General features: G+C 44.2%; 1 protein-coding gene across 2 annotated transcripts in view; it reads left to right on the forward strand.

Moving 5' to 3' along the window:
* Positions 1 to 26,575, forward strand: part of LOC147668707 (phospholipid-transporting ATPase IC-like) — a 515,423-nt gene that overhangs the window by 430,683 nt on the left and 58,165 nt on the right. For both annotated transcript variants that reach the window (XM_086948491.1, XM_086948490.1), the window contains exons 23-24: positions 15,002 to 15,225; positions 23,002 to 23,085. In XM_086948491.1, coding sequence (XP_086804617.1) covers positions 15,002 to 15,225; positions 23,002 to 23,085 — 308 coding nt within the window. The remainder of the gene's footprint in view (positions 1 to 15,001; positions 15,226 to 23,001; positions 23,086 to 26,575) is intronic.

A 26,575-nucleotide genomic window follows, 5' to 3' on the forward strand; every position in this document is an offset into this window, starting at 1 on the left:
CCCCTTTTTTAATTTAATCAGACCCCCTTTAATGTGAATGATGCTGGTAAGTTGAAAACTCTATTCAGGAACTCTTTTGTTGTATAATGTAATTAATGGGTTAAATAAGGAATCTAGACCCTCTCCTTCTCGGGTTTCGCAACACAAAGGAAGGGGTAAACTTCGCTCCTCTGATTGTTTCGCTAAATGTATTGGCTTCCCCCTCTTCCTCTATGAGAATTCAATGGAAAAAATGAAGATAAACTTGAGAATGGGAATACCATAAATGTGACCAAAGCGTAGGCATCCTTTTAGAACACTTCTACTCACTCTTGGCTGGATTCAAGATGGGACTTTTTTCATAGTGAAGATTTTATCTTCAAATTGTCAATCTTTTATCGAGTCAAAAAATGATGGTCAGGACTACAATGGGGGCTGTGTATGTCTATGGATCCATAGGCCTGAAGGAGGTTTCAATCAGTCGACATACTAGAAATGAAAAAGCTCAATCAATCATACAGTATTTGTATTTTGTGGCTTATCACCTCAAAGGGCATCCCGGTGCTGAGGATCTGCGGCCTTAGTCGAAGAGCCAGGACTTGAGCCCCTTCCTGAAGCTGTGAGCAACTGGTAGGTTCGCAGGTGAAGGTTGTTCCAGGACTTGGTGGCGAGGTAGGAGAAAGAACAACCTCCACTGTGGCTTCGGTGGAGGGATGTGTGCAAGGTCGAGGGAGGCGGAGAGAAGGTAGCTGGTGGGAAAGTGGAGCACCAGATGGTGGTTGATGTAGGTGGATCCGAAGTTGTGGAGGGCTTTGTAGGCATGAGTCATCAGCTTGAAATGACATCTCTTCTGGACAGGGAGCCAGTGGAGGAATCGAAGGTGGGGAGTTGTGCTGATACATTTGGGGAGGTTGAAGATGAGAGGCTGTGGTGTTCTGTATAGTCTGGAGACATTTGATGAGCTGTTTGATGGTTGCAGCATAGAGTACGCGTCTGCAGTTAAGTCGACTGGATTCGAGGGGTTCGGTGACTGTTTTCCTAGTGGTGATGGGGATCCAGCGGAAAATCTTACGGAGCATGTAGAGCAGGGGTCTCCTACATTTTCTATAGTAGGCGCTCCTTCTGATCAGTGAAAATTGTCATGAGCTACTAAAGGCCATGTAACTTGCACATTGTTAGCAGGCACTCCCTCACCCAGCTTTAATGACTTTAGACCTAATGTCCATGGAGGCTGATACCGTGGCTTGAACAAAATACTGTGACTAGGGGTCCTATGATGGGGCTGGCATGCGGGTCAGTGAGTGCATGGTCTGTGGGGATGTATGAACAGGTGTGTTGGGATGTATGTTTATGGGTGATTGAGCCCCTTTAACCCTGAGTCCATTTAACAATATATGGCATCGTTACATGTACAACACAAACATGCAAAAAAAAACATTTTTTAATTGGGATGAATTGAAAAGTGTAGAAAAATGTTCTCCAGAAATGTTCCTTATAAGGAACATATTTCTCAACTTGATGCAACATTTTTCTGCACTTTAAATTATTCCCAATTTAAAACATGGCTGTATTTTTCAGTTATAAATATGGCAGGGGGTCTAATAGCCCCTGAGTGCTACCTGCCTCTTGTGTGTAAATGTGGCACTTTGAAATTGGGGAAAATGTAACGGAAAAGTTAACTTTGTTTGTATGCATTAGATTAAACTCATCATTATAATTTTCTCCCATGTCAAAGTGTCTGTACAAACAGCAGGCATAAAACTCCAGGTGGCCGGTGGGGGGCGGAGCTAGCTCACGACCAAGATGGCCACTTGAGCCGAGAGCTCCGTCAATCCGCCACTCTATCCGTCTATTATCCTGCAGCTGCACCACTTTTATACCACTCAGCGAAGACTAGCGAGCCCCTGAGCTATCGATTGCAGGAAGACTGACTTGCCTACTGGATGACGCTGCGGTCTGCTGATGATCCTGGGCCGGCTGCGCTCTGGGAGTTGGTGTGGCGCGGAGCCTGCTGAGTCCCGGAGACCTCCTTTCCCCTCCTCAACTGGGGTGGGTGGCAACTGGCTGCCGAGGTTGACCCCGCTGTGCCGGCCATGAGGAGAAGATACTGCTGGTTTGGTGGCTTGTCCATCTCTGGCGGCATCGGAGATGCAGCCGTTTGCTGGAGAAGGGGTTGGCTGCCCCGGGTTGCCTTCAGAGTGGCCCTACGAGAGTGCGGAGAGCGGCACCCGGGTGAGAGCGGAGGCTGTGCTCTGCTGAGTGTCCCTGGGGCTCCTGATATGAAGCTGGCGTGCAGTCCTCAAGTGATCAGAGGTCTGCAGTGAGGCCCTACTGAGTCCCGTCGGGGAGGTCTGCAGTGAGGCCCTACTGAGTCCTGTCGGGGTGCCCTGATGAGGGGGGAGACCCCCCTTCTTGGACCTGCAGCCTCTTCCAGAGGCCCGCTCAGCGCGTTGGGATCGGCCCGGCGCTGCTAGGCATTACAGCCTCTGCACATATTTGGCTGATCTCTGCTGCCACTGGTGACTGGCGGTGACGGGGCTGACTGCCTCGAGAGTGGGACCGATCGACTGGGCGATAATCTAAGGCCCGGTGCCCTGGGAGGTGAGGAGACCGAACACACTGGAAAACTGGCTGGCTACTGAGGCGGCGCTGGTGAGTGAACCCCAGGGGGGGATCATCAAGGCTAACTGAGGGGGCCCTTTAACTCTCCCCCATTCTGGACTGGCTACGTGTAGTGACTCTTCCCCCCCCCCCCCCCCCCCCCTCCTTGGTGGCGTTATTGATCGTGGCAGAACACTTGGCCGAGCATTGCGTGCCGCACTGTGCCCCTATCAACCTGGTGTCATTCACAGCCAGGTTGGTTCATGCCGTCGGATATTACTGCTTCTGTGCTGCTTGTCGATGAAGCGTTGAATTGGCTACAGAGCGCAAAACACTAACTGGTTTTGAAGACTGGTTTGCAGGGGGACTATAGGTTGTTATGGGAGACATTTGAGGCCTGCTGCATTGGGCGCCCCTGGTGGATCCCTCTGGAGGGGACCTCCTCCCCTCCCTCGGCGACCAGTTGCATTCTACAGGGGAAGGATGGTGCGAGACCTACTGTAAATGTGCCGCGAGGCGGGGGCGCGGAGTGCCGCCATTTTGAATACCCTGCCGCCGTATAGCTGAGTGGGGACCCTATCATACAGGGAAGATCGGCCCGAGGTGGGACTGGACGGCCTCATGGTCTCCCCTGCGGTGGCTGTGGCTGAATCGGGTTGCTCGCCACACAAAAAAAAACACGAGTCTGCGAGTGTAGACCAGATGGGGCGAGTGGATAGTACACAATTTAAACTGTTTGACCCGAAGCGATCCAAGGCTGTTGAATCCACCCCTGAGGATCGCTTTGGTGAGCAGGAACAGGTCATGGAAGACCAACGCCAAGACATTTGCGGCCTCCTGTAGACAATGGAAAAGAACCTACAGGGCGGGATATCCTCCTTGGGCACCAAGATGGATGCCCTAACTTACAGAATGGACCACATGGTCGAAAGACTGGACAAGCATGTGGAAAGACTCGACATTCGGTCCCCTTTTGGAGAGACATACATACAGTGTGACAAAGATATACGTATTGAAATATATTTAAAAATAGATTAAAAGAATGTTGGACCCGGCCTCGTGGCGTGGTCCCACTCCTCCTGCATGGCGGGCCCTGGACGACATCGACCCCTGTCCTCTGGCCTGAAGCTACCCCCTCCAACCTTCATGAGAGCCGCCACTCCGGGCGACCCCCGGCTCTCCCTCTCTAGAACATGGCGACCCCTACTCGCCCCACGCTGCTGGTCCGACCCCTATCCCGGGCCACCCTCTCCGGCCCGACCACGTCTGGGCCCCGTGGCCTCGGCCCGACCTCGGCCCCAGCGAAGCCCCGACATTGCGGCACCAAGATACGAACAGGTGGTAAAACGGCCACTTGACGGATCAAGGAGGAGGAGAGTTTCGATGGCCCTCCATCGTCCCTGGACGCCTGGTTTCGATCGCCCTCCGGCCTCCCTGGGCGCTGGCTCCACCCCCCTGCTGGGTGTCTGGACTCTCTCATCCCGGTCCCTCTGACCCCCGGGTGCGAGGGTCCGGACATCAAAGGACTCCAGACCTATATCTGGGGCAGCTCTGAAATGGGTCAGCAGTTGTATCCTGGAGTCAAGAGCCCTGAAGGTTGAACCGCGGCTGACCCTGAGACGAACTCACTACGGAACCCTGAACCCTATTCGGAGCCCTGCTGGCGCTGCCGCGACCCAACCTCGCTGAACCATCTTCGGAGCCCTGCCGCGGCCCGACCTCGCTGAACCATCTTCGGAGCCCTGCTGGCACTGCCGCGGCCCGACCTCGCTGAACCATCTACGGAGCCCTGCTGGCACTGCCGCGGCCCGACTTCGCTGAACCATCTTCGGAGCCCTGCTGGCACTGCCGTGGCCCGACCTCGCTGAACCATCTTCGGAGCCGTGCTGGCACTGCCGCGGCCCGACCTCGCTGAACCATCTTCGGAACCCTGCTGGCACTGCCGCAGCCCGACCCCGAGGAACCCCCCAACTCGAGGATTGAGAGCTGAGCGCAGGGTATCCCTGTACCAGGCTGGTACCAAGACTGTCCCGCTACCCCCTTCCCACCGTTACCGAGATCCTAAGGATCCCTCGATCCATTTGTACATATATTGCTGAGATAACCTGCCTTGATTGCTGATAAAGACTTTAAGAATCTATCCTTGTGTGGTGTCCATTTGTAGTGGTGTGATTTCTCTTCTGTACGATTCTAGGAGAGGAACCTCGCCAGGAGGCCTCTCGACGGTGCTCGGCCAACTCCAGAAGGAGAGGTGGGTCTCAGGGTGGTCGGCCAGACAACCTCTGCCTCCCCCCTAGGATCGCCTTTCTAACAAACAACAAGGTCAGTGATTTTAGCTTCTTCATATGTCTCTCCAAAAGGGGACCGAATGTATAACCGATTGGCATACTGTCATTACAGAACTGTCATTTTTAATATGTTGTTTTTCTTGTTATGTAACTCTCTGTGGCTGTGTCCTAACAATCAAATCATTTGTGACATTATGTTGTGGGCCATCTGTGCAAGCGGTGTACTTGTTGTTCTTTTAATCTATTTTTAAATGTATTTCATTATGTATATCTTTGTCACGCTGTATGTATATTTATGTTAGTCTTTTGTAATTGTTACAGCCCTGATGAAGTTCCCATGGCACTGGGGAACGAAATGCGTTGGCTGTGTGCTGGTGTTTTTTTCCAAGAATTCAATAAAAAGAAGAAATTTGTGAAGTATTTACTTGTCACTTGTCCTGACTTCTATGCAATGCCTTTCCTTTTGTTTTTAATTCTTACTGTAAATAGGCACCTTTCAGTAGCGGATGCTGGAAGTTGTTGCACTTATTCTGATTTATTTTTTGAAACCCAAGGAGTTTAGGTACTTGACCTAAGTCTGCTGCTGTGTTTGTACGTGTTTCTTGTTGATCCAGGGAACATGGAGGTCTTCATCGAAAAACTCCTGAAAGCACTACTGGGCGACTCCTTTTTCTCCAATATGTTTGTAGTAGAGAGGGCACACCGCTCTCTCGGCCCGAGACCAGCACCGTGTGCACCACCCAGACCGATCATAGCGGAACTGCTAAACTACATGGATTGGGATGCCGCACTCAAACTAGCTCGCGAGAAGCAACCACTGCGGTACGAGGCATCGACTATTTCACTGTTCTCAGACTTTACAGGCAAGGTTCAGGAGGCGCGGCACCTCTTTGCCCCCATGAAGAGGCAACTCCGTGAACTTGGGGCTGATTACGCCATGTTATATCTGGTGAAACTTAGAGTAAACCGGCAGGGGTGCTAGCATATTTTCACTGCTCCGAAGGCCTTACAAAAAGTGTTGAAAGACTGGATGAAAGAGAAACGACCCTCCCAGGAGCGACAACTCCTGGATGAAGCGTCGGGAGGTCTAATGTACGAGCAGGACTGAACACAACAGGATGACTAATCGTTGAGTATAGCTTGGTGTCACTTATGGACGGAGAAATGGTTATGTTGGGATTGTATTTGAGGTGAGACTTACACAACCCCTCTGTCTGAGTCCTCCTGCTACCTAGCATAGTGTTGGATTGCTTTACTTGTATTATGTAGAGAGCGAGAGTCTGCTCCGGCATAGGGAGGGTATGCACTGAGGAGCCTTCCATGCACTATCTTGTCTCTGCATTAGTTTGATGAGCAAACAGGGACAGAGATTGATCTGCTATGCTTACCTTGATATGAGCTTTTATTTTTTTGGGGGTTAGTTCAAAAGTAAGGTCCACTATGCGCTCATGACTTTGAGGGCCTCGTTAAGTTGTTCCCTACTACACTATTTTGCAGCTGAGAAGTTTCCCTTAATTCTATTCTATTCTATGATTTTGGTAAAGCGCAAAATATACAGCTGCCCCAGCGAAGAGGCGTCCCGGCGCTTAATGGCGGTGTAAGGAGAGTGGCCCTTAGAGGTCACACACCCTTATATTCTTGCGAGCTACATCCAACCCTGCGTGAACCACACTTGGGATGTGTTTTGTTGTTTGAGAATGGGCGGGGTTTTCTATTTGGGAGGGTGGGATGGTACCGCAGCCAAGTTGGGGTTGGGCAAGCGTGGGAGGGGATCGAAGGGGGGTTGACTGGTGCACTTCCGCAATGCTTACTGCTACTTACTGCCTTGGCGTACCACTGTGTTGTGAGATTACTGTTACAAAGTACACGACGACCAGTATCTGCACGAGTTGGGGATGGACACTTGTTGGGAATGTTTTTAGACGTATCGATTGTTGTATTAAGATGCTTTGTGCAGCTTTGGCATGACGTGGTTCTGATGGGACTATCCTTGTTACCTCTCAACTACATATTCCCAAATGCCTGACACACTGCTGTCTGATACTGTGGACGCTCTTGACTCGCTGGTCCTGCTTACTTGGAACGTGCGCGGCCTTAACAACCATCATAATGTCTGCAAAATCTTAAGTTACCTTTACCGACATAACGTTGATATTGCACTCCTACAGGAGATTTACCTTCACTCGGATAGCCCTACCTTATGCACTAAGAGTCTGCTGGAAAATGTCCACACCGCGAGCTTTACTTCCCACGGTAGGGGGGTCATGCCATGGGTGAACCCAAAGACATCGATAACACAGACACCCTTAGAAACGGACGTACAAATGCAGTGGGAAGGGACTAGAACTTACCATTTTAAATGTCCGGCCCTAATTACGACCATCCAGACTGCACACCTGACGACTTTGACGCAACCATATGCCCTAGATCATATACGGTTGGGGGGATTTTAACTTTACTAGGCACCCCAGTATAGACACATCAGACGGCCCCGACAGACGCCCCTCTGCATCAGCTAGAGCCGTGGAAACGTCACTGCTGAGGTTCGATATGTGTGATGTTTGGCGACATAGACACAAACGCCATGGCGGCTTCACACATTATTCCGCACATCACAATATCCACACGAGAATAGACTACTGGTTCGCCTCACGACCCCTACTGCAACATGGTCGCACATGCATGATCCTCCCTTGTACCTACTCTGACCATTCATCACTATTACGAACACTTGCTTCTCCCAAGAAACGCATTCCTCCATTTTTATGGTGCTTTCCGCCATACTCTCTCCTTGACGTGGTCTTTAGGGAGGAGCTAGCCGTGCCAATTGAGATGTTTTTCGAGGCAAACATGGGATCTGTTGACTCCTTCCAAACTGTCTGGTAGGCTTTTAATGTATATATGAGGGGGCTCACTATTTCCAAACATGCTGGGGTTCTTAAGTCGATACGCAGCAGAGTAGCGACCCTTTATGCAGATTGAAGGGCCTTGAGTTCTCCCACTTGACGGACCAGAGTGAAGGGCTTACTCGAGAACTAGCGCAGACACTTCGGGAATATCATGAGGAAGCTGGCTCATAAATAAAACACTTCAGGAAATATGCCACCACCGGAACCTATGATGAGGACTAACGGCCAGGGAAAGTCCACGCTCAAATCCTTAAGCAACGCAGAAACAGAACTGCGATACCAGACATTAACCTGCAACCGGGAGACCCCCCGCTTGAGGAGTCCCAGGTAGCGGAGAAGTTCAGAGAATATTATGCTCTACTCTTCTTGCGGCTGCAGCCCAAACGAACACATACTAGACTACCTGATCCACATTGAACTCCCATGGCTCTCCAACTTGCACAGTGAATTCCTAATGCGCCCGATCAAGCGGGAAGAGATAGTCCTGGCCCTTTCGGAGATGAGAGCGGGGAGCGGGCCCGGGATTGATGGTCTTACTGTTGCTTTTTATAAAGCATTCCAGCATCTCCTGCTCCCGCACTTACTTACACTGTTTGAGGATATATGCACCTCTGGAACGATGCCGCCTACTATGCGAGAGGTGAACTGGTAGCCATACTCAAACCGGGGAAACCCCCGGATGAGTGCGCCTCGTATATGCCTTTATCTCTCATGAACGTGGACGCCAAAATATTCGCGAAGCTGCTTGCCAATTGTCTTAGCCCGCTTGTCTCTACTCTGGTAGCTCCGGAGCAGGCTGGCTTTTTGCCTATCAGAACTTAACTTACAATCTGCTAACTGTTTTTGCTGCTATGCAGCATACCCGTCCGGAGGTCCCTGCAATTGCGGTCTTTTTAGACCTGGAAAAGGCCTTCAACTCCGTTGAATGGCCTTTCATGAGACAGGTCCTTAGCCGAATGGGAGTTGGGGCGGTATTCCTATAACTTCTTTCGATACTGTATTCCTCCCCCACGGCCCGCATTCGGATCGGATCTCTGGTCACTGACCCCATACAGGTTTGCAGAGGTACGAGACAGGGCTGCCCCCTGTCCCCTTTATTATACGCCCCTACGGCGGAGCCCTTCGCTTTCACTCTAAGGGAATACCACGGACAGTGGGGCATACGATTCCCGAACTACCGGATAATTGATTCTAGGTATGCGGACGACACTGCTCTTTGTTGGAGACCCTGGGACTAACCTTTCCCCGGTTCTACGCGAGGTGGTCCTGTTCGGTTCCCTTCCAGGTATAAACGTCCACTGTAACAAGTCCATTATGTTCCTCCTCACTCCGGCTATGAACCACTTTGAACCGGAATATCCTCTGCAATGAACCAGAGATGCATTGCGATGCCTAGGTTTTCATCTGCATACGGACTCAGAGGTCGTTCTGTCGGAGAATTACGGAGTTGCCATCTCCAAACTGGAAGATGATGTTGACAGATGGATCTGCCTTCCCCTATCCCTGATGGGCAGGGTATCTCTCATGAAAATGATTTTTCTACCCCACCCCCTCTTCCTCTTTACGAATATACCCATGGTCCTGTCCAAAACATTCTTTCACCGTTTGCACTCACTAATGGTTCGTCTGGCTTGGGCGGGAAAACAGCCACGAGTTGCCTGGAAGATACTGACGCTGCCATATACGATGGGGGGCCTAGGAGCTCCCGACTTAGAACTATACTGTAGAGCTGCCCAATGCTCTCATGCATATTACTGGATGCATGGACCCTCTAAGGTGCCACACAGCCAGATTGAAACCATAGTCTCTGACCCCAGACCTCTCCCAGCCCTACTATTCTTGCCTCGTGACAGACTCATTGGCATATTGGACTCTTTGAACTCAGTCACCCATGCTTGGCATTCTTTACTAGATGCTCAAGCCGGTAATATACTGTATGCGCCACTGGTTCGTCTTCATTGGTGTCACTGGCTGTCTCCATGTAGAGACAGGGGAGTCATAATCGCATTGTGTACATTGGGTATACATACAATAGGAGACCTCTTTGCAGATGGCACCGACTGCCCCTGGGGGGATGGAGTACAGTCACCTCTGGCAAAATTCCAGTATCATAGAGTAAGACACACTCTCAGGGATCAACTTGGGGAGGATATGGCGGAACCTCTAGAGGTCCTGACCCTGACCGCTCTTATTAAGGCACAATCGCCCGCCAAATTAGTGTCTAGACTATACCGCATTACGCTGTCAGCTAGGGAAGGAGAATACACCAAACCACGTCTGGAATGGCAGCGCGTTCTACAGGTAGAACTGACGGACGATAAGTGGCTCTACTGCTGCCTAAGTACCAAACAAATCTCGCTCAATGGAAGTCACTGATTGGTCCACTTTAAATTCCTCAACAGGGTTTACTATACACCATAACGGTTATATCGATATGGCTTGCACGAGAGCCCTCAAAGCGAAAGATGCGTGTATTAAATGCGGACTTCTTTCATCTGGCATGGGACTGCCCGGGGATTGCCCTTTTCTGGGGGGAGGTATTTGCTGAAATTAACTGAATTACGGATATGGCGTTATCACCAGACTCGGTACTAGCTATACTGGGCTACTCCAAATCACTCCCTAAGACACTCAGACGCCTAGTAAATATGGCTTTCCACTTAGCGAAGAGCTGTGTTGCTCTTTGTTTGCTACTCGGTCCAACACCTACATTAACACAGTGGTCCAGGGACATGCTGTACTGTTACACTCAAACAGAAAACTACAGCGAGTTACTACCACCTCGCAGCAGACCCAAAAACTTCTGGACCCTATATATATGACTAGGAGACCCACCCCGACGTCCCCTGATCATGGTGAAACTACCCCACAGACGGTGACTAATCACGACGATTTAGGATCTAAAACATAAATAGTCCCTCATTTCCCTTCTGCCTACTCCCCTCCACTTGAGTACCAGTGTGGTGATTACAGGGCACTACATTGTTCCGTGAGCGAGACCACCCGAATACTTGATGCTAGCTGCTTTAACCACTTTTTCTACAGGAAGTAACTACGATGCATGATTACTGCACTGCTACATGTGGATGTTATATCTGGGACCATGTCAATGTCTGTACTTCATTGTCTTGTTTTATTATTGCGGTTTTCAAATGCCAATAAACATATTTACGCTTATAATCTTAAAACTCTTCTTTTCACTCAGTAACCCTTTCACCGCCCCCTTTCGCCTGACTGAGGAACTTCCAGCGCCGGGACACTCTTCGGAGTAGCCGTGCGCTATAGAAATCCACTGTATAACATAACATATTTTTTTTTAAAGACTGCATGTGGCCTATAGACATGGTACAATATTTATAACCGGAAAATACATTCATTTGTTTAAATGTGAGAAATTAAGTGATGAAACATGCTTCATAAAACATTAGGACTTAATTGGCTTAATTTAAAGTAGAGAAAAACATTAAGACAATGCTTCATAGAAACATTTTTCTTCCCTGTAAATTTCTCCCATTTTAAAAGACATTTACTGTATTTTTCAGTTACAAATATGGTACTGTCTACCAGCCACAGCCAACAAGATGGCTGCTGTTTCTAAATGTGACAATTTGAAAAGTGAGAATTAAAATTAAGAGTTAACCAAATCATTGTCAACACTTTCTTTTTAATTTTCTCTAATTTAATCAACACTTTCATTTTCTCCCATTTAAAAGCATTCAGAAATATCTTTTTGTTCTCATGCTCCAATATTGAGACGAGAACGACTTTTATTTAAGAGATAAATATCTCAATGCTTCAGTTCTGAACCTATGTGACCCACATAGGTCATTAATCTGACTGAGTACTGCTCGTTATCAGGCTCTGCTATCTTTAGCCTGATAATTTAAAATACAGACATGTGCTGGAGTGTAGTTTCAAAAGACATGGCTCGTTTGGTATCATATTTATTCCTACCTCTAGTCGGTATGGTTAAACAAAAGGGGGTAGCGAGATTGGGAAAAGAGGTTATTATGTACCTGCTTTCTTAAAGGCAGACATGTTTCAAGCCATCTTCAAGACATCAGAAACGAATTCCCTGGTACCACTCCTACTAGTTCATTGTGCGTCTAGTGTAAACACTAGGACCAGAGAACTAATTTCCTGAGGTCCTGAAGAAGAGCCAATATGGGTACAGCTTGAGTTACCTACTAGCCAGGTATTTGTAAACTGCACTCCAGCACAAAATATCCCCCACTCCCATCTTCTTTGTCATTGTCTTACATCATGAAGTACTCCCACATAGTCCATAGGTCGCATCATAACCCCATCCGTTGTGGAATGGTATAGACCCGGTGATGCAGCATGCTACCAAGGGGTAGCCCTAAGGGGTGAGGGTTTCACTCAAAAAAACTTGTTTTTCCTCAGCAGAGTTGTTTGGTGTGACATTGCTGAGTTTCTATTCTTTGAATGAAATACTTGTTCAGGAGGATGAATCCAAAATATCCACTTACTCCCCCCTTTTTTTGATGTGACTCAACATTGTTCCTCAAAGGCATGTACAATTAGTGGAAAAGATAAGTACATTCTGTCAAGCAGAAAGATAGGACACAGAAAACCTCTTTCATGGAATGCCTCATGAAAAATCCCAAATAATTTCCCAGAAAGTGAGCAACCATGGAAAAATACAAGGAGACAGTAAAAGATGTGGTAAACATGCTAATCTCCACGGAAGAGACAAAGACATGCTGGACAGCCTAAAACAAATAAAGCAAGCAAATGTATGTTACAAACCACAAATCTAATGGTGAACAATGGGTGGAATGTGTTCCAAGTAAAGCTTGTAGTATGTAACTAAAATGTCTTTGCAACCAGACCTCTGCACTGCTTAATAGGTTTCGACCTAAAAAAAAAAACAAATATGGAGGAGTTTGGCTTTCTTTTTGCTTGCGAGTGCTAAAACCGCTATAATGCAGAAAATAAATTGCAAAATGGCATTTCTCATTCTAATCCAACAGGAGTCCGTTAAAAGTATATAATGTAGACCGTACTAATGAAGTAACACAACGAAATCGAACTACTCCCTTTTAGTTAACAAGAAATAAGGTAAAGGGTGTTGTAGGAATCTGGAAAATGTAGGGTTTTATCTACTAAAAATAAAGTTGGCGTAAGTTTCAAATATCAACCTCTTGCACCTTTCAAAGAAAAATTATAAATATTGAGGTCATAAATTAAATATTTGTATTTTACACTCTGTACACTATAGGAGGTATTGCTTACTGTCTCAGTTGTTCTCAAACACTAGTTTCATATATTAGGCATTATTACCAAGGAGAATTATTGTTAATAATAAATAACATGTTTTTTTAACCCTATGCTCTTTATGCTGTCAATATATTTCAGAACAATAACCAGCTTAATATGGGGTATTTATGGTTGGATCCAAGGGTCAGAAAGGCTGCAATCTTCTCTTCTGTTTCAGAACGGGTGCTTTATGGTGGCTAACATTGTGAGTCACCTGAAAACAATCAGCAATGTCAGATATGCTAATGTCTGAACCTGTTTTGTGGTTCTGAGGTTCCCCTTTGTACAGGAAACCCCAAATACCTGTACCAGTTTATCTGGGGATGAAAGGGGAAACCTATATTGCAATGTAAGCAGATGAACCCAAAGGCACATTTTGAATTTCCTGAGCATATGAGGTCTATGCTCAGTGTTTCCTAAAGTGCCTTACTGCTGGTTATCGTAGACTGCTAGATACACTTCAGATTCATAGTACCTAGTCTCAACAAATGAGATGTGGTAGTGGCATAGCATGCTCTTCTATTTCTCAATGGTGTTAATTTTAAGAAGTTTGTGTTCGTCTGGACCCCCTTTCCTGTAATGTATGTCAGAGAAAACAGTTGTTTATGGTTCTCCGCTAAAATAGTTATGTGCAGTGTACTGTATCTAGACATTATTCATTTCAGAGAAGACGCTCCCACTAAGGACTTTGGTACCTTGTGCCTTTAATAACAGATTTACTTAGAGAATCTAGACAAGCTTACAGTCATTGACGCTTGAGAAATACCTGCTGAACATCGGTGATCAAGAGAAAGAGTGACAGGAGCAGGTTTATTTTCCAAATAATTCTGTATATTTCAGAGTTCAACTTCTGCAGTTGTAATAAAGAAGTATTGCCTGCTGTCCTCTCTGATGAACAGAGACCAATATTTCTATGTCCAGAGTTGTATCTGTGAAGTTGGTTAGATTGATAGGGCATTAAAGGATGTGGCCCTGATTCTGTACTACTAATAACACTGTTGGGAACTTCGTCAAGGTTCATGGCCCAGGAAGTGGAAAATGTCTAATAATTGTTCCCTATATGAACTAATACTAGATCATGGCTTTTTCCGTTCTTTATCTGATAATCTACAACACAGAAATCAGCAAATAACAAGATGATCCCCTGCCAAAGACTGGAATAACACCTTTCTTACCATCATGAATGTGTCCCTTTTAATATACTTGCGAATCTGTGATCCTAGCGTGGATAGAAAATGTTGACATTTCATGGTAGTAAGATGTACCAATGATGCAGTCCTTGTAATCTAGATAGGTAGCCTCTATTCATCCCAATATTCAAGACAACCTTTAATTTTGAGCATGAAAAGATGGTCTGAAATATGATACTCAGCGAGGCACGTTGGACTATCTCTGAGCTTACAGAATGCTATATTAGATATGTATGCAAATATAAGCCTATGTATAGCACATTGTGGTCATGAAACCAAATGTTTGATAGTAGCAGTGACAGCCTGCCATATCCATTTCAGACCTGTAGATGTTTTTATCAAATGATACAAAAAGATGTGGGTGAAAAATGATTCTTCTTGAAGATAAACAAAAATGGATTACCAGCATAGTTTCAGATTGGCAAAATCCAGGTCAGATTTTCATAAATCCCACTTTCGATAAATCTAATTACATTTAATATATAAATTAGACTTGTCTACAATTTTCAAAATTATAAGGAAAGCCAGTCATGGATCAAGATTTGCTTTATACAACCCTGATCTAAAACATGTCAGAAACAAAGAAAATGGATCCTGAACTAGAATGTGTGTGGTTTATATTGGAGAAATACCTTAGATATGAACATACAGTGGATAATTTATTCTGTTTTTTATGTAACAAAGTTGTAATTTTTAGGTTTTATAGTGTAAATACTTTAACCAAAATATGTTGAACATCATTATTACTTTTCAGCTGCTCATATTGGAGTTGGCATAAGTGGTCAGGAAGGAATGCAGGCAGTGATGTCCAGTGACTACTCCTTTGCGCAGTTCCGATTCTTACAACGGTTAATTCTTGTTCATGGAAGGTGGTCATACATAAGGATGTGCAAGTTCTTGCGATATTTCTTCTACAAAAACTTTGCATTCACCTTAGTGCATTTTTGGTTCTCATTCTTCAATGGATTTTCTGCCCAGGTAAGCTCTTCTACATGCTTGCAATTTGTAAATACATTTGAACTAGTGCAAGCATTTCACGTTTTCATGTATGATAGATTTGAGCACAGAATTAAAAATGCAGACTTTTGTATAAAAAAGATATTTGAAAAGTAAGAACTTGAGTAGCTTACTACTATCCAGGTCCCATCTGCAACGTACATAGATGTATATGTAAGATACAACAGTCACCATTCTCATTGTTAGCGGTGAAATGCACTTGTTTGTTCCATCTAGCTTTTATGTGTGGGTAAATATTGAATATTGAGTTCTCAAACTCCTAAACCTGTAGGCCAACAGTAATGACCATGCTAAATTATAGAAGTGAGCAGTAGATATGTTTTGAGAATTAGATGTGTACATTCTTTAAACACTATATTACTTTGTAAACAATTAGAAAAACATAAACACTACTTTCATTTTAAACGATGCCTTTTTAAAATACAACCTTCCAAGTTTACTCTTTAATTTGTGTTCCAAATATTTAATTACTATTTATTATTTTTTGATTAATGTAGCTAAAATGATGTGGCTGAGGAAGAGTCCCAAAGGTTTGCAAGCAGTATTGTATGTTTTTAATATTTAATCCATAGAATTGTGTATAGAGTCCAAAAATATCTACTTGCCATTACTACAACCCAGCTGCGAAACCCATATCATAAGCAACATAGTTTCACATTGAATTAACGCTACTGCTTGCCATATTTATGCTTCCATGTTCCTCACTAAATTGTTCCCCTTCTAGGCTGAAAGTCAAAAAGACCTCTAAATTAGATGGGATTCATAGAAATTCAGGCACCAAGTATATTCTGGGTCAAATCAGAAAAAGGCTTGATGTTTTCTTTAGATAGTTTACAGCTGAGAAATTAAATTCATACATTGTAAGGCTGCCAGAAGGCAGTATGGTGTAGAGTAGAAGTCTTCCAGAAAAAATCATGAATGTTGTTCCCAGCATTTGAAGAAAACAAATAGTGGCATGCTCATTTATACTATTGATACTCCTAAAACCTTAACATAGCAGTTTTGTCTCTTGGCAGTTTGCACAATGCTTAGAGAGTGAGTTGCACTATGCCTGGACAGGGTGATAAACTTGTGTTTATTGATAATGATTTTGGGCAGTGTTTCAATGAACCTTTATCAGGTGAAAAAGGCAGAGCTCTATAAGGCTTTTCTCTGCTCTACTCCTACCACATAAGAGAACTATGTAAAAACTACAGCAAGTAAGGGCTTGCTCCCACCATCCACCTGGGAAGAGGTGATCGCCTTGTTCTTGAAGACCGGCACACCAGATGATCAAAGTAATTCATAATGGCCTTAATAGGTAGATTAGAGGTTCTTTCCCTTTTGACTTCTGTGGATCCCCACAGTCACTAATAGTGCGCTGCTCTTCCTCCTAACATATGGATATTACTTGGAAGAAGCATACTGCAAATAGATGCCAATCACAGTGTTTAAAAGTAATTGTATTAATGGAAAGAAGCCAGTAGCTTGTAAATTGTAGTAATGCAGCATTTGTGCGACTCATTGTTTAGCTTTCTGTTGTTCCTTCAGAATATGGTCATTACATTTGCAGACACATTGGGCTTAAAAAAGAATCCTTAAGTGGGGAAGCATCTAAAAAAAAAGAAAAAAATACGAATGGTCTGATCAACTATTTTGTACTAGGGGGTTGACAGAGGTGTTTTTCTGAAATTACAAGGTGGAGTCTTAACAATATACTGGTACACAATAATAAATACAATTCTAATTCAGGAGAAAATCAGTATTTGGGAACCAGAATTTCAACTTTGACTGTGGAGGCACGTTTAGTAGAAGCAGTGATGAAAGAATCTCAGAAAATTAAGGCAATTCACAAATTCTAGAGTTGTGTAAGGAAGAGTGGGAACCCTTGGGCCAATGCATGCATTCCTGTAGTATATAATCTGAAACACCCAAAATGGACTGAATGAATTTCTATTTGGAACATCTGTTTCAAATTCTCTTGCATAGAACAGAAAAAGCAACTCAATGACTGTAGGAAGCAGGCTTTCTATATAGTGTACCAGAACGAGGTACACTGGGCAGAAAGTCCCTTATTTGGTTTACAGGGGCTTGGTTTAACAATTCCAAAGTGGTATCTTTGTGGCAGTGTGGTCAAACGGCTTTAGGTTTATCATAGGGGAGTGTTGAGCACTTGTTCACACAGAATCCAAAAATAAGAGACTCGCTCAAAGAAGAAATTCGAGACCAATTTAGAAAAATAATGCAGATTGTTATATTAATTAGACCCTGAGATCTTTGGGATAAGGTAAGTACTTTTCGAGTTAGTGATTTGCAGAAAATAGTAAAATAGCTGTCCGATTCGAGGCATGAGCCTCGAACGCAGTAATGTATACTTGGAAACAGTTGTTAGGGTTGTTCTCCTGGACTTAAGGTACTTTGGGACCAAGTACCACGAATACACCAGCAGTCTGGTTTTACCTGCCCTGGTCAGTCCAATTGCCGAAGTGCTGGTCGAGTTGGTAGCCTTGAGTGCTACCCGCAAAGCCAATGTTGCAACCTATAACAAGTTAAGTCCTGTAAGTGGGGACTTGGGGACAAGTCCGGCTGAAAACCACAGGCACTTGGCTTTCAAGGGTCACTCGTGCTGTAGGACTCGGGTGCAGGGGCGTTTTGTCTGGTGGGTCACTTGCGTTGGAGGCTTTCACTTTTTAGGTCGACTTGGAGATGGTCGCCCTCCGACACCCAGAAATCAGATTCATTTACTGGAAACTTGCAGCAGCCAAGTCTTGTGTGGTGTCCAGCCCAGACACCAACACTGCCAAGACCGATCTACTGATGAGGGACGTGTTCTAAAAGGAGCCCATCATTGAGAGGGGCTGTGTTGCCCTGATTTGTGTCTATCTTATGTGATGTTAAGCTTATAGAGCGCACAAACACCATAAGGTGGAGCTAAGGTAGTGGAAGCTGCAACTAGCAGCCGACTTAGCCATAAGCTTGTCTCAATTGACAGGTTTTTAAGAAGTTTCTAAATCCCTCTTAATTGGCTGATTCAATGTCAGAGGGAATAGTGTTCCAGGAGTGGGGAGCTGTTTCAAAGTCATCCTTGTGCCCTGCACATCCCCATTTTTTGCTTTCTGGTGGTAATTGACTGACGGTCCCTGGACTTTGTCTAACCAGGGCCAGTGCTATGATTAAAACAGAATTGGAATACAGTGAAAACACCTACATACACTAGGGTACACTATAGGTTAGGGAACCCCTATGATTGGCATGACCTCTCCTATAAGGCCATAGTACATAATAGGGAAGAGGGATCGAAACTAATTTAACGTCCTTGGTATATAATAGGGAATGGCAGTTTAGAGGCCCTTTCTGCACTTGCATGTCTGCACTGCTGAGGCCTGAGGTCAGTTTAGAAGCAGCTCTGTTTTGCAGGACCACTTCTAACATGTAAATTTTGCCCAAACTCGACTCTGGTGTTTGGGGAACATAACAATTAATAAACTACAATATTTTGGCCTATTAGGTACCCCCACGGTCTCATTGAGATGTCCAATGGTAGGGGGGAGGTCAGGTACTTGTAAGAAGGACCCTTATAAAATAGGTTTTATATACCTTTGGTTTTATGAAATTGCACATTTTACTTCCCACATTGTAGTAAAGTGCTTCCCAAAATATACTTTTGTTGCAGAAGCACCGTGGAGTGATGATCCGAATATGTAAAAATATTACAGAACCCTTAAAGTCCCCCCCCTAGGTGTTCCAGGAGTGGGGGGGTCTTTTAGAAATAGGCAGGGCTCTAGCAAAATATGTTTTATAAGCCCTGGTGTTGGGTAAAATTGCCCAGTGCGTTTTCCCCATTGCAGATCCCTAGCCACATAGGTATACATGGCAAGAAGTTATTAATGAATACATCCTGCCCAAGAAACGCAGCAAATGGCATTTACGGACTCTGTAGAGTGGTATTTCAATATCCAACAATATGGTATTGTTAAATTTATCCCAGAATGTACATACATAAAGTACATACACAAAGTTATAAGACGTTCCTGTTTGTAAGCCAACATTCAGACCTCCAGTGCTCTGCTCTGACTTGCCAGTTAAGTGGATTAGCCAGGCTGCTTTGAAGTGTTAAGTGGGACCTGGGATGAAGAGCCATTCTGGGAGGAGAAGGTTCTGCTGCATAACCATGCCAGAGCAAGGGGAGGGGGTTGTAAACCATGATCTTCAAAAGAAGGAAGGGACAGGCAGAAGAGCCCAGTTTAATTTAGTCCCCTATTCTCTGCCCCAGCCAGATGGCAGGCTTAAGGAAGGAATGTGCAGAGGCTAGGGGGAGGGAGATTATGGAGTTGAGCCATCCTATCCTGGAGACTGGTTTAGCCTGCTCTTCCCTTGCTGAGACTTCGGCCATATTGAATTTTAGAGCCATAGTGCTCTCTGGAAGACCATTGTGCCATACTTTGGAGGAAATGGTCATGCTCTGCGGTGTTGCCCTGCACCTAATTCAGGGACATCTTAAGGAAGTTGGGACCCTGGGCCAAACGTATTTTAGGGGCCCCTGTTTGGAACAATTTTGAATTCATGATCCAATTTCAGCTCTTTCGTACCCTCTTTGGTCAGGTCACTGGCACACAGACACACTCATTCAAATTATAGATGTGTTTACATATAATATTCAGGGATATTGATGTGTGTTTTCAATAGTGTAACACAGCAGTAGCTCACTGATATTACTGCAAGTAATCTCTGTGACACCCTCCCAGTTCTCATGTGAGGTCCTGTTTTGATGTTAAAAAAAACTTGTTTTTATGAATGTTGCATGAAACATAAACACAACATTTCTCTGCAAAATGTTTGTAAAAGACTCTCGCACATTACCAACATTAAAATCAATGAAAGGAACCCTGTAATTAAAACTATCTGTTTAAGAATCATTCAAGATCCTTAGGGAAAGACTGCAGAACAGAGGTGGCTCAATCAGAGAGTCCCCTGAAAGGCTGGGTCCCTGGGCCAGAGCTCCCTTTGCCCATGTCTTAAAACGTCTCTGACCTCATTGGACAGGAGTGCCCTCCTATGTTACCCCTGTGTGGCACCAGAGAACACCGAATAAGTATCTGAGCGGGGCAGTGCCTTTCAGATCTGCCGCTTGAAACCACAGAAGGGTCCATGCTGAAAGTTTGATTTGCAACAACCAGGCCCTTCACTCTGACTGTAGAGGAAAACAGTTTCCCTTGGTCAAATGTCTAAAGAATTGAAGCCCAAATATTAATTCTGGACACAGAACTCAATTTGATACAAACATAAACATTAACAACACTATATGTAAAAAGGTAGACAATTTTATTAAAACAAAATTTTTCATAATTCTAAAAAACACATACACAAAGCTTAAAATAGAGTTTCTCACTCTTTATATAACTCATTTAGACATTCTAAAATAATGATCCTACAGTACAAACACAATTTATGTAGACATGAATGTTGAAAAAATGTATAAAAGAGACACCTATAAGTATACTCTAATTCATACAATGTACAATGAGAGGGGAGGGGAGAGAAGAAAAGACAAACATTCACAGTTTGTCATATGATAGTGCACATTATATCCCTCTATGTTACTCAAACCCAGACTTGTCTTTCTATCAATATTCGTGGGGTGAGTTGGGTTATTAAATTGTGCAAGAATGTGCTGGATCTCTGGTTCACCTGTTGTAAAGCTCCGAAGGTCAGACTTCTATAGGTTTGACCGGGAGCTGGTTACAAGGCAAGCCGGCGAGCCCTCACTTAATCCAGACTGACTGAGAGCTTCTAGGTACCCCGGGGAAAAAAAGCTCCAGAAAAGTTTCGAAGTCAGAAGGTAAAAACTTTGATTCAGACCCACCGCGAGTAGAAGCTGCGCAGGGCTCCATCACAGTTGACCTAGCTTTGTCTTTGTCTAGCACAATTAAATGTCCCAATAGGTGCTATAGGTTTCATTGTGCTATATAGTACTAAATCTTAAAATATTCGCATCTCCTGCTCCCTACATTGGATTTTTTTTTGTTTTGGTGTCACTTTGAAGATAAGATTGTTTCCTAATTTTGTAAATTGGTGTTGGGTTTTTATTGTGTTATGTTCAAATTATTTACTGAATTTGTGTTTTCAAATGCTTTACTTTCCATACCTGTCTCTGTAGTTAAGCCTGCCTGCTGGCAGCCAAGCTACCAAGGGGTGAGCACGGTAATAATTTTCTGAGAACTATTCTGAGCCCTATAATGTGTTAGTGGCCTTATTGCCAGTGTTAGATATATATTTACCTCTACTAATAATCCACTTTCCATCAGGATCCAATACAGAAAATCTGACCTCTCCTAGCCTCTTTCTTATAATTGTACTACGACCTAGAAGTTTGCTTCCAGTTTGATCTAAAAAGTGAGTCTCCAACGCAACCGACCCGCTGAACAAAACACCTCTGCACCAGAGCTGCTCCAGAGCCAGAGTCTGAGCCGAGTGATTGTGTCCCCTTACCCCAGTGGCCCTTCAGAGCCAATCCCCCATTGGGTTCAGCCAGACTTGTGTTCACTGGCATCACTTTTCTTGGTACAGTTTTATCCATTTACTTTCTCTGTAGCATACGAGGCTACCACTACGAACAACACTTCTGCACCTGGGAACACCATGGCAGGTTCCATCTTATTGTTGGTGATTTTGAGGACCTTGCTCCCTAAATACCTTAAGTCCAGGATATCAACCTTAATAACCGCTTGAAAGCATACCTTTGCCATGTATGTTTCTCCCGTAGGATAACATTACCGCGTTCAAGGCTCATGTCTCAATTCTGACAGCTCCGTATGTTACTCTTTTCTGCACAGTCACTAACCCGAAGCCCTTACCTGATCCCTAAGATCTTGGGGACTAAATTTAAAAGTGTGTTCTTTCCCTAAATTGGTCTTGAACTTATTCTTGGAGTGTGTCTTGTTTATTAACTCTGTGCGTACAAGTGCTCAACACTCCCCTGAGAGAAGCCGAAAGCTGCTTGACCACACTACTACAAATAGCACTTTGGGATTACTAAATGAAGCCTCTGTACAACAACCAATTACCACAATATATAGAGCAGCAATGACAGATATTTCTGACTGGGAGTGAGGAAAGCATGAGAGGTTAACCTGGGCAGGAGATAAATACCCAATAAATGACAATTGTTGCTCACAAAAACACAATTTCTGTGTACCCACAGATGCCTGCATTTTAAATTAATTCAATGATTTTCCTACATTTGAGATAACACAAAATGGAATCTCAGCACTTTTCCACACAATCGGAGTCTCATCAAATTGTTATCCAATTGACATTAAACGGAATATAATGTATATTTAAAAAAATACAAATTGCTTTTCAGTGTGTTTCATTTTGCAGCACATTCTGCATTTTATTAGAGAAGATGGATAGAGGTCAGACAGAGAACCGAATGAGTGGTATATATTACAACTTGGCTGTTTGTATTTTTACGACAAAGATTTGGATTTAGACATGAAGTTCGCCTCTACAGGTACTGACTATTTTGAATGCCAACAGATATGAATTACCTTTTCCTCTGAAGGTGGTCATCAGGCAGAATATGCCACCAGAGCATACTGATGTATAGTAACTCCTGTTTCTTTGGAGATAGGTGTTGTGGGCACTTGTCAAGCAATAGGACTTTATTTGAAAGCACATTAGATAATTCATACTTTGGAATTCGTTTTTTTGTAAAACTCTGTCACTTTTAACATTGACACCTAATGTTTTTTCCAGCCCGTGTATGAGGATTGGTTCATCGCACTATACAACGTTTTGTATTCTAGTCTTCCAGTTCTTCTTGTTGGCTTGCTCGATCAGGTATGTCACATGAATTGGAGTTTTTGTATTTTCTGCTGTCTACTGCGCAACTAAGTTTAGATGGTAATCCCCATCTTGACTATTAAGCTTCAATATAATACATTATTTGTTTCCTTAGATGCAGCAGTAACTTCATCATTGGTCTTATTGGGGAACTACTAAACTCTTCAGCCCACCCAATCATTATTGTATATATGAGAACTGTCTAGTTAAACTATAAGGATTTAATGACATCTTTTGTTTTTACAGAATGTCAATTTTCCCAAGTTCCTAGCTGCCAGATACTCTCCCAGCTTGTGTTCACTCTTCATTTCTTTAATTTCTCTTTGGTGGGTTTAATCACCCCAAATTCAAGTAATCTTTCCCTGCCTGCTATGTTGGTTTCCTTCTATTTAGTGTGTCATTCTGATCTACAAACCTGTCGCTCTTTCCCTATTGCTTTCCTGAACATCTCCTATCCTTCAGGCATACCTCACCTATATCTGGTGTTACCTCTCCACTATTATAAATGTGATTAGTCTTCCTTAGTTAGTCGTATTGCTGTCATGTTATACACCTCAGTGATCATTCCCTTAGTTTCACATTTTTCAGTTGACTCCATTTCCACCTTGCTTTTTCTTCACTAATTTTTTGTCACCTCAGTTTGTCATTCTTCTGCAGTACCCTCTTACAATTCTGTTTCACCAGGACCAGCACCTCTGCCTTTATTTGTTAATAAAATAACCTACATATGTCTATGGGATTCACAGAAAACCAGAGGAGTATTGTGGTGCTGCTGACATACAACAGTTTATTATAGCCGAATGACTACTTCTTTGACACTTTTCTTCTATTTCACTTCTGTTGTCTTCAATGGTTCTCTTCCATGCCCATATGTTGTCCTCTCTTAAAGTCTCATTTTACTTTAATGTCTTGTATTCTGCTAATGACTAAGCCACCGGTGAAGAGCTTGGTTTTATTACTGACAGTTAATTGGCCACATTTCCTCAGGCTGATTATGGACAGTACCTCAGGCTCTAGTTTACTATGTTTAAATTAAGTTACTTACCAGATACCAGGTTGTTGCATTACCCTCCATCAGGGCAGTCTCTTGTCTAGCCTTCTTGAGCTAAGGGGAGATGCAGATGGCACATTTCCTGTATGGTGAAGATCCATACCTCACATATTAGTCACCCACTCTCAAACCAACCCACAGTCGCCCACCTACTGTACATTTTAGACCTTGTTATTCCCTCACTGTAATGTATTAAATGTGCAGATTGCATAGGTAAAACTAAACGGGACTCTCTCTGTTGCTGGCCCATCGGATGTGCTGGAGTGGTCTGCTGTCTTTGGAGCACTCGTGAATCCGGGACACCCCCCTCACCCCCCACCCCGACGCATGGGGAGCTCTTCAAACAGAGCTATTTCGGAGCACTCAGGAGGCCGGGACACCTTCCCAGCTAGAGCGGAGGAGCTTAACCATCGCAAGAAATCATCGCGGATCCCAGAGCTGTTCTCTGATTGCAGGCACCGGAGCGGAGCACACAGAAGCTCAGGAAGCTTTCCCGGCTGAAGAGGAGGAGCGCAACAAGCGAGAAATATTGTAGCGGAGTCAAGAAATCACGAAGGCAGCACTAAGGTACCCGAGACCGCCCGATCTAGCGCTCTACCACGACTCCCTCCCCCCCGTTCCTTTCCCCTCCCCTGCCGTCTTCAGCGCAAGAGAGACAGACTTGCGAGTGAAATCAGAGCGGCCCCCCCGGACCTCCTCTTGACAATGGAGTGAGGGATGCTAGCTCTGATCAGAGACCAAAAGACAATGAGTCTCCTATAACGCGGTGATCCCAAGGAGCTCAGCAGGCATACTCTGAGCTCACCTCCACCCATCGATATGTGCAGAACGAGGCTGGCACATAACGATGCCACGTTGCCAAGCTCATTCTAGGGGCCACTTGCGCTACTCTGACTGAAGGCAAGCAGATTCACTTCAACCAGATGGCCATAATCTATGAATTCCCTCCCATGAACTCAAATTCCTGGATAGGGAAAGATGTCTACTACCTCTACCGATCACACTAAATAGATCAATAGGTTAACAAAGAAAAAGACTTCTTCCCATGAGGTCCTTTAACTGAAATAGACAGAGGACTTTCTTGCTAGCACTGTTTTACCCAGTTAACAGAGCATCCACCTTGGACTGACTCCACTCACAACCTTGTTACACTTTCCCCTAAAGGACAGCACCTTACTTATACATCTTCCCATCTGTCTACCCCAGCAAATCTAGTGTTACCTACACTATGGTGCGCACCGGTAACTTCACCTACTCCATTACTTACCCCCCAAACCTTTCAAAAAAAGCAGCTAAAGGTTTCAAACACAACTTAATAAAATTTTAGCCTGAAACCCCTATCTCTGACCCATACTTCTTAATGAACAAAGGGCTCATTAAGAATGACATCATCTTTTACACTAAAAGAAGAGCTCAATGGAGAAAGCACAAAGTATCCTAGCCGCCAAAACGTGTTCCGTCTTTAGTGGTATAAGCCACAGACTTCCTCAGGGCTATTGCTAACTTTATATTTCTATAATGACGCACAAGTCTCTAAATTATTAATATGATGGAATATAAATATTATTGGATCTGAAGGTTCGTAGAAAAATGGATCAACTCCATGAACAAGTATTCAAAATGACGATAATTTCCAGCGAGCCACGGACGCAGTGTAGTCCGGCATGAATATTCAAACAGTGGCTTCTAGAGACTCCTGCGTCATTCTAGAAATATAACGTTAGCAATAGCCCTGAGGAAGTCTGTGGCTTATACCACTAAAGACGAAACGCGTGTTGGCGGCTAGGATTGTTTGTGAAGAACTACAATGCAATAAAGGAAGATAAGAAGACCATCTTGACCGTGATTTAGTAAAGGACTCTATGTACTTTTTGCTACAAGCTCAGGATATACCTTGTGTTTTGACTATATATGGTATATATTTCTCTTTACCTTTGGCTGATGGTGGATGGCCATCACCTTATCCTTAGAGCTACTCATATTGTGATCTCAAACTTTGTCACAACTCTGCGCAATTTCCACCCAGCCATCCTTTCTACATTGTACTCAATAGAGAAAAGCCTTTCTCGCTCTCTTTAAGGTCTCTCTCATGAAGAAAACAGTGCACGGATTTACACTGTCTATCCTACCTTCCCTATTCTTCAATGCAGCAGCCACCGTCAATATCTATCATAATGGAATCATCCTCATCCAATCAACCGACCGCAACCTCAATATGATAGATCACATATTTCCACTCAACAAGGAGTCACTACAAAACACCCCTCCTCTCCATCCAATAATATAAAAATTTTCAACTCCCATCCTGATCCCAAAGTAATTCAGGATTTCCAGCTTTCCCCATCTGCTCCGTCATTAACCCTAGACTTCAACAACACCCCACCTAACATCTCACTCCAGCTAATAACCTTTGCACTCCTTAACACTATCAATACA

This window comes from Lissotriton vulgaris, unplaced genomic scaffold, assembly GCF_964263255.1.
Source record: "Lissotriton vulgaris unplaced genomic scaffold, aLisVul1.2 SCAFFOLD_736, whole genome shotgun sequence".
NCBI lineage: Eukaryota > Metazoa > Chordata > Amphibia > Caudata > Salamandridae > Lissotriton > Lissotriton vulgaris.